The sequence below is a fragment of the Numenius arquata genome, chromosome 8, assembly GCF_964106895.1.
Source record: "Numenius arquata chromosome 8, bNumArq3.hap1.1, whole genome shotgun sequence".
Taxonomy (NCBI): domain Eukaryota; kingdom Metazoa; phylum Chordata; class Aves; order Charadriiformes; family Scolopacidae; genus Numenius; species Numenius arquata.
The window spans coordinates 42,862,998-42,874,524 of NC_133583.1; the positions used below are offsets into that span (position 1 = coordinate 42,862,998).

The following is an 11,527-nucleotide window of genomic DNA, read 5'->3' on the forward strand; positions in this document are numbered from 1 at the left end:
AACTCTCTACTGCAAAGAACTCCTCTGGTATAGGGGCCATCATTGAGCAGCACAGTGATAGGACTGCTTGAACAGAAACAAAAGGCTGCCTTTTACTGCAATGTTAACTTCAGTGATTATTCTATCCACATATATCACTCTCCAGCTTGAGTTAAAAACTGTGCTTTTTATTATCATAGGAATGCCTTGAAGCTCATGTGCTCCTGATGCTTGACTTGGTGATATGGTAGGGTAACAGCTATGAACAGCTCATGTTAGTACAATTCGTCACATGCTTACCCGATCAATATTACTACAATTCAGGCAGCTACTATCAGATTGCAGAAGAGCTCTACTTTTGCTCTTTAGTGTGGTTACTCTCACTTAATCACAAGATACTCATAATGAAACCCCTTCCCTGAGCATATGTATTGAGGCTGCAGCGGGGCTGGCTGGGACAATGAAAGATCCCAAAGCAAAGCCAACTTTCAGACAGTTTGAATGGGAGTAGCACTGGATTCAGCAGCGATGTAAAATATGTCCCATAGGGAACACATTTCTGTTCCTCTCCACCTCGAAGTCAGAACTGCACAGTGACCATTCACCATTCATTTCTCCCTTTTCCTTCTATATCATAAAGTCCAGAGATTCTTCTCCTGCTGTTCCCTGGATTTGGATTGCTTTTTTACTTCCAGCCATCAGTTCCCCTGAGGCATTAGATCTTATCAAAAAGAATTCAATAATTACATTATAGATACTACGAAAATACAAGAACTTGCTTTAGGTGACAAAGGACAAGAGGTATAGTGATAAAATAAGACCACAAGAACAAATATTCAAAAGATGACTATATGGCAAGAAAAAAGTATCTCATCCAGGAAAGTAAATTATTACATTTTTGAACTTATGAATAGCTAACTTTGCAGCTTAAAAATAATAACGTGATTTCAAACTGAACCATGACAGTCTACATATGGAGGGAATATTTTGAAAGCAAGAGTCAACTACAAATTAATACAGTAACACTTACTCAAAACTGCACTAAAACTTGCATACTGAACTGCTCTAATTTATTTATCTAAAATAATAAAACATGTAGAAATATAAAAGGTAGCTTTCTTCCAAACTCTTACTGTACCAATTGAATACAGAATTCTGTAGCAGAATTACTTAACTTACTATAACTCATCTCAAACGTCTGCTTGCTTTTCAGTTTTTCCACGCAGAAGACGCTTGACAAACTAAGTCTACTGCCAGGGAGTTATGAAAAAAGACTTGCCAATACAGTAAGGAAATAACAGACTTCATCAAGTAGCAAGTAGATGATAGGCGACTGACTTTTGAGCTTCCTCCATGCCCTCAAAAACAAGAAGGGGTGGTGACAGTGAAGTTGTTGAAAACGGTTACCCAGACAGTATTTAGAAAAAGAGATAAGATAAATTATGGTACTAAAATATTTCTAACACTGAGCCAAATCTATTGATTTGGATAAGCATAGTTTTGGATAAGGATAGGAACGCAGATTATACCAAGATGAAACAACACTTAAAGACTGTTTCTGCATAGTTTCTTTACCATTTTCTATGGAAGCATGAAAAATCTTTGTTATATACATCCCTCTGCCTGCATTCAGCAGGTATTACTACTACATTAGTCAAGTCTATCTCCAAACTTTCAGAGTCTCAGGCTTAAATTTTAAAAGCAATCAATAAGTCAAATTCTACTTTCAAAGGCAGAACTTCATCCATAGATCACCATAGTTGATGCAGCAACTCTTCTGAAGCAATGTAGATCAGAAAGCCAAGAACAAATCATGCAGAATGAAATACAAAATACTTTTGATTCAGATAATCTGTCTACGCAATAAACTTCCAGAATATCTAGACTAAGTAGTTCTGTAAAAATCTTCCTCTATACTGGGCATGGGGAGAGAAGGAGCTTCTATAAAGACTTGGTTCTATTAAAATAATTTTAAAAAAGCCCAACTTTCATCTGCTTCACATGACCATCTACAGTAACAAAATATAAAGAACAGCATGAGTGTAATCTACATCCATTTTCATGGTGTTTCCTCTGACTGCTACCTTCATGCTAAACAAAAACAAAGCATTCTTTCAAAATGATCCTCTATGCTTATGGTGTTTGAAGCCAGACTCAAATCAAACTAACACTTCAGTGACTACAAGTGTACATGAAAAGTCACTTTTAATTACAGCAATGTCTTAGACACTCCTTTTAAAGGTTACCGTTTATGGTAAGGAATATTATGATCAGTTTTGGACCCCTAGTGCAAAAAAAAAATATTCAGCAGAGGGTCATCACAATGGTCATGATGGTGGAGCACTAGCCCTATAGGAAAAAGCTGAAGGAAGAGGGCTTTATCATCCTGGAGAAAAGGCAGCATTGGGTGAACCTAATAAATAGCAGCTTTCCATTACCTAAGAGGCCAGTGAGGAGACAGAGACAAACTCTTTACATGGGCACACAGAAGAAGAAAGAGAGACCACAGACATGAATCGGGGAGGTTCTAACTGGATATACAGTAATAAAAAATATCACAATTAAAATAACAGAGCATTTCACTGAATTTTTAGAATTGGAAGGGACCGTATAGATCATCTAGTCCAACTCCCCTGCTGAAGCAGGATTGCTTAGAGAATGCTACTCAGGACTGCATCCAGGCGGGTCTTGAAAATCTCCAAAGAAGGGGACTCCACAACCTCCCTGGGCAGCCTGTTCCAGGGCTCTGTCACCCTCACCGTGAAGAAATTCTTTCTCATATTCGAGTGGAACCTCTTATGTTCCAACTTGTGCCCGTTGCCCCTCGTCCTGTCACTGGGAACCACTGAAAAGAGTCTGGCTCCCTCCTCCTTCAACCCACCCTTGAGATACTTATAGGCGTTAATAAGGTTTCCCCTCAGCCTTCTCTTCTCCAGGCTAAAGAGTCCCAGCTCTCTCAGACTTTCCTCATAAGGGAGATGCTCCAATCCCTTAATCATCTTTGTTGCCCTTCGCGGACTCTTTCCAGTAGTTCCCTATCCCTCTTGAATTGGGGAGCCCAGAACTGTCCAAACTGTGGAATCTGTCATTGGATGTTTTTAAGATGTGACTGTGGAAAGCCCTCAACAACCCAGTCTGAATTCAATGTGGATCCTGGTCTAAGCAGACATTTGGATTAAGTGACCTCTTGAGGTGCCTTCTATCCTAAATCATTCTATGATTTTACTTAAAAAACAAAACAAAACACACACAAACCATGAAGAGGCTAGAGAGATAACGGGACGTGTATCACCTGAAGAAATTTCAGGAAAAGCAATATCTCAGATATAGCATACTACCCATTATTTACCTGCACCGAGATTTTACAGCAGAAATACACGCAACAAGCAAAGTATCATCAGGACTGGGGTGACACAACTACACCAAACTTTTCATTCATACATGCATGGTAACTGAATAGCAACTCACTGAAGATAAATAAATAAGCAAATCTTACCCAACAGAAGGTAGGCAATACAACGAAACACCTTTCCCCAACATTGAGAAACATGATCAGTCAAAAACAGCAAGATGTTTTACAGAAACTAATAAAAAGTTTCAGGACTCCATACAGGCATTTGGCAGCTAATCCTCCTTCGAGGGCAGCAGCGTAACACAGGGGAAGGCAGAAAACTTGATGATAATACCACGCAATTTCAGTCTCCAAATAAGTGCTGGTCACAGCACTCAGTCTTTGGGTTTAACTCTATTTCTGTACCAGTGAAGCTATTCTCTCTAAAGAAACAAGCAACAATGGTGGTTACTCAAAAAGGATCATTCTCAACACAACTGAAGAAGAAAGTTATTTGAGAAACTGGGAAAAACCTTCAAGAGGCTGTTGAGTCTAGTTACTGAAAGGTCTCAGGAATACTAGTTCTGTGGTATTTATAAGCAAACAGGAAAAAGTTAAAGGATTACTGTCCCTAGAAATACCTGTCTCCTTCCAGAACAAAGTTCAGTGGAAGCAATCTACACTGAGCTAAGCTTAACAACAGGGAATTGCTGATGAAGAGAGAGATAAGGAAGACTTCCAGTTTAACAACAGGTGAAGAGGAAATAAGGGTTTGAAAATGTTATGTTGTGCTTAACTGCAAGAACAGCTACAAATTTCAGGTCATGCTACCTTCAATTCTAGGATGACTAGCTTCTGCCCGACACAATGGAAAGGAAGAGGGTAAGTCTGAGGGTAAGCAGAGCTTTTCAGAGACCTCTAAGCAACCTTTGTGTCTGTATTTTGCAGACCTTACATTCTAGAATGGCACTGGGCAATTTTCATAGCTTTAAAAAAAAACAAGATAAATGATTGTGTAATAGTTCACAGTTATTTGTGCAGTTCTCAGGTCAGTTTTGCAGTCAAGATACTACTGTGACATTGTAAAGATAGAATACAATTCAAATGGCTAAAGGTGTAATGCAGCAGCTTAGCTTGTTACAGTGTAAAGATACAATAAGAGGAGAAGAGTGTTGCTCATAGCAAGCTCCTTGGTAGACATTGCTTCATACTGCATTCCCCACACAGAGGAACAGAGAGCAACAGTACAGTTATTTCAGGTCAAGGGCAGCAACCTTACTCAGAAGCCTGGGCACAGTCCAAAAGCATGCCCATTTATGCAGTACACCCTGAGCACACACAGAAACCAAGAGCACAATTTTCTTGGCTCTAGGTCGGTGGCTAGTTGGAGCATAACCGAAAATAATGTGAGGGGAATGCATTCAGGCAACCAAGAAGGGGACTCTGAGAAGGTCACAGACAGCTATGTCACTGCAAGCAGGCGCTTTGAATTGCTCTGCATTGCTAAAGCCCAAAAAATTTCTGCAAACATTTGAGAAGGTGGCAAAGCACAACTGTTGTAGAGAAAATTCTCAGTTTAAGTAGAAGTCTGCATCTCGGTAACAAAGCAACATGCAGAGAACAACTTCAGAGCTACTAGTTTTTCTAGAAGCTTGTGCTCTGGCCTGAGCTGTGACTGCAGCTCTCCCTCACGGGTAACAGTGGAAAAAGACTTCTAGCTAGCCCCCTGTGAAGTGACAAAGAAAAGTTTCACAATTGTACACACACTTAAACTAGATCTTGGCTTAGACAGCAATCATTTCATGCAACTTAATAAGAGAGAAACCACTAATTAACTCCCCAGGCCCAAAACAAAGGCAGTCTGAATGCTATGAGTAGGGCTGAGTCATCTAGTTTCTCCTGTCTCCATACCCTCTGGCTGAAGACAGGTTTTCTGAGCCCCAGGCAGGTTCTTCTACCAAATTTGATTTTTGACACATTTTCTACTAATCCTATCTGTATGTTTTGTCTTTTTTTTTTTATTTAAATGCTAATTCACGTACAGCAAGCAGTGGACTGAACCGTCACATTCTGGATAAATCTTCAATGTACTTGTGCAGAGATTTGGTTTTTTTTTGACACCTGACACCTTTTCACAAAGCAGCACAGGTTCCCTTTAAAGTTTCCACGTACATGGAAACAGCCTATTAGTCTGCAGCAGTGTAATGTCACCCTTCTTGTCAAACAGTCAGGGGGGACTGGACTAGAACAGGTCCCTTCATGCAAAGTATGCCAGCAAGGCTCACCTAAACATATTCAGAACCTAAAGAAATGAGGCAAACTAACAAAAGGGAAGAACATCTAAGATACAAAAAAAAAAAAAAAAAAAGACAAACAACAGAACAAAAATGCATGACTTGCTTCAGGTTACAAATGCTACTTTTGTGTTTAAAACTTCAGTATTATATTTGAAAGCTCCTCCGAACATTTAGACACTTATCTATCGCTTCTGATTGTACCTGTATCAGTCACCGCCAAGCTACAGGTTCATGGCCAGTCCAGCCGATGACAAAAGCAGAATATCTGCTTCCACTATGTCAAAAGGAAAAGGCTGAGAAACCCAATGACAGGCAAGTCCATAGGTCATGTGTCACCTAAGATGAACTGTGGAAAACCCTATTTGATATAGACTGTGTCAACAACTCTGTGGACCTCTCTCAAGTGAGCCTTTCCCCTTACTTTAGCTGTGTCTAACCTCTAAAGCCTCAAGCATACATTTTTCTTCCCTTATGCATTTTTTCCTCCACAGAAGGGATGCCAAACATCTGGGTTTCAGAAGTTCAATTTATAAAAAATTAAGTGTCCAAACGTTTGCATCCTTGTGGATGCTAATCAACATGACTAGGTGACAGGAAAGGTCAGTGTGTCCAGGAGCAGATTTTAAAATCTTTCATTTTATCACCTTTCCATATATTACAAATTCCTTCCTATTAACTCCACTGTTTCTTCCCTTTCCTTTCCAGTTCCAAACTCCTTACCCTAATTAGCTTCTATTACTCCTTTCAGTCTTCTTCCGGCAGAAAGCTGTATGAGTTAAATACCTACTTTTTGAAAGTAATCCAAGTTGATTCTCCACGAACAACATCCAACTCTTTCATGTAACACCACTTAAGGTTTTAATTCTGAAGCAATCAAATCTTAAGTAAATATTCTGCTCCTCCTTGTTTGAAGCATAATGTTTATTATTCAAGACAAAGCTCATAAAACAGACATGGGATTAGATTTTTGTGGATGAAAGGTAACATGTAACTTCATTTTATTTTACATAAAGGAAAAAAAGCCTATAATGTACAATCCTATACTGTATAACCCTACTTCACCATTTACCACCTTTTTGAGTGTTTATATTTAATACAGGTTTAGTGTCTTTGTTTAAAGAAGTACAGCGTTTAGGTGAAGGAAACTAGAGAAGCAGAAGAGTAAAGGTTGGGGGGCAAGGGGCTGAAGAGGGGCTCAGCATTTCAACAGATTTAGCCATTATTTTTTTTAATATGGTACAAATATGAACTACAATCCTCACTCATATGTTGTCAGTAAGCTTAAGATGATTTGTGTTCAATTAAAATAGTAATTCAAAGCAACAAACTGCTATCCTCTAGTAACAGTAACTGTTAGAAAGATTTGTTGTTTGCATTTGCACACAACCAGACAGTACTTCTATTACAGCACAAAACACCCTTCAGGAAAACAAAGACTTATATCAATACTTTTTATGACTTGGGGAAAAAAAAAAAAATCCATTCCTTCGAAACATCAGTCTTTGCAGACCTTGCTCAGTGACAAAGTCTTGGCCATTAAACATTTTTCTTGATTTTTAACTGACAGGGGACAAAGTACAAAGAATAGTGATCTGACTTTTGCTGGTTTTCCTTCATTCTTCTACTCTATAGATCTTTTTCCAGTACTCAATAATGGAAAAAATAGAATGACTGGTCTTTAAAACAGATATTATGGGTCATTTCCCTAAATGGAAGCAGCACTTTCAACTGTCAAGACACTGATCAGTGCTGGAGTCACTTCTCTTTGCAGAAACAGCTCATCACGGATTAAAGTCATGATTGGTTTTTCTTTTGTAATATATCCAGAATAATGTAGTCTCTCAAACAAGACAACTTCTTATGATTCTAAAAAACCCAAATGAAGTCATAAATGCATTTGCACATAACAACTTCCCCCCTCCCAAGAAGAAATTAAGATTTTGCAAGGAAACAGACTTTTTGAGGACTCAAATAGAGAATTTACTCCAAGGAAATAACATGAAATACTAATAAATTACTACAAGCAAACAGTTCTATGGCGTTCTATTTTGCAGGATTTTAGAAAGCTGTCATCAAAATATATTGTAAGTTGCAAATGATACCACCTCTCAGTTCTGCAAAACTGATGAGCGATGTAATAGCTCTTACAGAAGAGCATTTGTGACTAATCCAGCTAGCACTAATTAAGTGATCTTTGACCTACTAAGGTAGGTTAGCATAACACATACAGCTTAATTATTCATACATTACTACTTGATATGAGTTGTACTGGACCTTGCCCCTATTGTCTGACAGCAGAAAAGTAGGTGAAAGTTGCCTCCTTTCCTTCCTACTATCATTTCTATAACTGATTATTCTATATAAAATTAATACACACAATATGAAAAGTCTGTGTCAGATAACTTTTTTGTTACACACTCAAAAACATCTGATTTGCTAAAAGAAGATTTTTTAATTAATTTTTTTTTTTAATTTGTATGTTGTCTTACTTTTCAACTTTGGCCAGCAGTAATACTGAACTATCGCTGACATTTCAGCGAAACTTAAAAAAAGCACACGAAACAAAACAAAAAACAGTTATTCCAGGAAAACTTGATACAACATCATATCTTATTCTGAACATAAAGTATGTATAAGCATAAATACTTAAGTGTGTATTCTTAAATAAACTATGCAAGGAAGGAAGAAGTTTTGCAGGTAAAGTTTATAGTTGCAATATAAAACTTCCATGGTTCACTCGATTGTTAAGGCCAGTGATTTGCTGTTTATATTCAAGTCTGTAACATTCACCTTTGCCCTTAGGAATCTTTAAACTAGAATTTCACCTTCCAGAATTCAAGAAGCTGAAACTCATCTCACACTAATATGACACAACATTTTCAGGCATTCTATACCAAGGTTAACAAAGGAATTCACACATATAAAACTATACCACCACTATTCCTCGCACACTTTATTCAGTTAACCTCAAGTAGCAGACAGTCTGGAAGAAGACTGGTAGTGTATCTAGATTGCCAAGTGAAATTCTTCTCCATAGGAATAAGTAAACAAATTTAGGACAGCCATACCCTCCCAACATATCCCTCTTCCCAAAGAGGCAGAGAGAAACACAACACAGAAATTAGAGGGTACACTAGGCCCTGGAGGTTTTTATCATTACTACACAAAGGTTTACCACTTGTTATTATATATGTCAGCATCATATACCAGCACAAGTATGCTAGAACATGTAAAGATTTGGCACAATGACAATCCTTTCCAAAAGTACACTATAATTTACATTAGGAACAAAGCATTAAGAAATTAATGATACATGAACTAATGAGACTAAAGGAGGATGAGGCAATGGTAATAACTGGATGCTTTTGTCTAAGCTGGTGGCATAGGCAATGTAGCTTACCTACTGCCTAGTCTTGATAGGTAGCATTCTGTAAGGCTCCTGGCAAGGTTTGCCTCACAGGGAAACATGGAGAAAAGAATGAAGACCAGTGGGCAAAAACCATCCTCAAAAACAGCCTTCAAGCAGCAGCACAAGTATTATTTAAACAACTGAATGTTGGATGTTAGAGTTTCGATTCTGTGGCCACAATACAGTACCAGTAGTAAGACCCTAGCTGCAGAGGGACTCAAAAGTGTAAAGCAACACATACACACAAGGGGAACAATCAAGTTTGCAAACATAGTACTTAACAACTGTATTTCTAATAGATTTGAGAATGCAAAATAGCTTGAGAGAGGAAGACTAAAGAAGTAAAGGATGAGGTACCAGAAAGACTGCAGTACAGATAGAGGAAGTCAGGCTCTAACTCCTCTGTTCAACTGTTGAATAGCTGGAACATAATTCTTAAGTTATCTCCACTTTCCAATTCTCACTAATTTTGTAATAGTGATAGGTCCATCTAATATATATGAATGCCTTACTGTACCTAGCAAAATCGAAGATCCATACGGGAAGGGCACACTCCAAATATAGACTTTATCATTAAAGCTAACACTCCCTTTCAGTATATTGACTCTCAAGCTAATAGATGCATTGCCATTGTCAAGTCCTGCAGACCAACATCAGAAGATCTGCAAGCAAAACAGTTTGTGGGGACAACCCAGGACTCACATTATATTTATTTCTGGGGATAGGGAGATTAGTCTGGACAAGATCTAGCCTGCTCCTATCAACCAAATGCTACTAGTAGTGGGAACATACTAAATGCATGTCAAAACTATGCTGGACTTGCACCTACATTTGAAGATGTGCTCCAATCTGAATGGAATCCAGTTTGTCTGCTCCAAGATCTCTCCTCAATAAAGGTAAGGCGAGGTAAGTGTGGACAATTGGGAGATTCACTTTAAAAAAATACTCTTGATCTGAATTTAAATGTGCTGAATTTAGAAATTTAAATTTAGATGCTCCCAGAACATCTGCATAGTCTTTCTTACAAACACCATTATAACGTATTAAGTATGAAAATCTTGTACTACAGTGTAAGTAACTCTCTCAGCTCAGCATTTTTATACAGCTTCTATACAGCTCTTCTTTTTTACAATGGTATTTCACTAAATTAAGCAGAGATACCTAAAAAATATCATCCCTCCCTCTAAGTTTGATGGAAGAGTAACTCTCGGCAATAGTTTGGGATCTTGTTGGTTTTACTCTCATGCAAACAATGTAAAGTAGCAAATGCATGAGTTGTCAGCACCATATCAATTTCTGACATGTTATATGACAAAGTTACCTAACTTCATGAAGCTCTTAAAGATATCATGTGTATGAAAGGAACTGGGTAAAATAAAACTGGATTGTTGCTTAATCACAGGTATGTTATTACTTAAGTCTGTTGAGTAAGTCCATTTCACCGTCAAAATCTAGCACCAGGATAAGTTTGTCGTGACTACACAATAGCTAACTGTACTACTGTAACATATCGGGTCTTTAGCATATGGTCAATAATCTACAGCCACAAACATGCTAAAATCAGGGAAGGATCAAGTCTGAGGTACATTCTTCATCCGCCATACCTTATGGTACCCAAGTGCTTCACAGGAGACTAATACACACCCTAGCACATGCATACCTCACAGCCAACATAACTACATACTACCTCTTTGAAATCGTTATCCCTGTGCCTTACTGCCACACAGCAGCACTGAAACCACAGCTGGGGTCCATTATTTGCCTGTACAGATAGGGCGCCGTAAGATAGCCTAGAAGTCAACAGTTCACAGTCAGGAAAACGGAGAAAACGAATAGAATTTGAGCAAGGAGGTGGGGGTGGTTGGATACTGTCAAGAGAGGCACCGACGGCGCCTGAAGGAGGGCGGGAGGCGGCAGCAGCCTGACCCCTCTCCCCAGGAGCCACCTCCCGGGCGAGAGGCCGTCGGCAGGGACCCGGGCTGCCCCTCCGCCAGGCCGGGAGCCGGCGCCGGCTACCACAGCAGCTCCCGCTTGCCGTGGCCTCCCAGCCCTCACCCTGCGACTCGCCCCGACGCCCCTCCCGCCCCAGGCCTGGCCCCCCGGCCCCGCCGCTCGCCTTCCCCGGCCCTCCCCGCCTCACCCGTGCTGGGCCGCCGCCCGCCGCTTGTTGAGCAGGCAGAGGAGGGCGCAGGCGGCGGCGGTGGCCCCGGCGATGGCGGAGTGGCGCACGGTGAGGTATTTGCTGTAGGCGGCCATGGTGCGAGTGCAGCCGCGGAGCTCAGCCGAGCCGAGCGGAGCCGAAGCCAGCCGAGCGGGCGCGGGGAATGCCGGGAGGAGAGGGAGGGAGGGAGGGAGGGAGGGAGGGAGGGAGGGAGGAGGCGGGGCCCGCGCGGCCGCTCCTCCGCTGGCCTGGACGGCCTCGCGCCGGGCTGCGCCTGGGGAGCGACGGGGCGGGCGGGTTGTGCAAGGCGGACAGCGATAATTAACGCTCCTTCCCCATCTCCTACGCCG

The 11,527-nt window shown here is 40.4% G+C and overlaps 1 protein-coding gene across 2 annotated transcripts in view; it reads right to left on the reverse strand.

Annotated features, from left to right (window-relative positions):
- ABCD3 (ATP binding cassette subfamily D member 3) overlaps positions 1–11,272 on the reverse strand; it is a 32,945-nt gene extending 21,673 nt beyond the window's left edge. For both annotated transcript variants that reach the window (XM_074151836.1, XM_074151837.1), the window contains exon 1: positions 11,157–11,272. In XM_074151836.1, coding sequence (XP_074007937.1) covers positions 11,157–11,272 — 116 coding nt within the window. The remainder of the gene's footprint in view (positions 1–11,156) is intronic.
- Between the last annotated feature and the right edge of the window lie 255 nt (positions 11,273–11,527).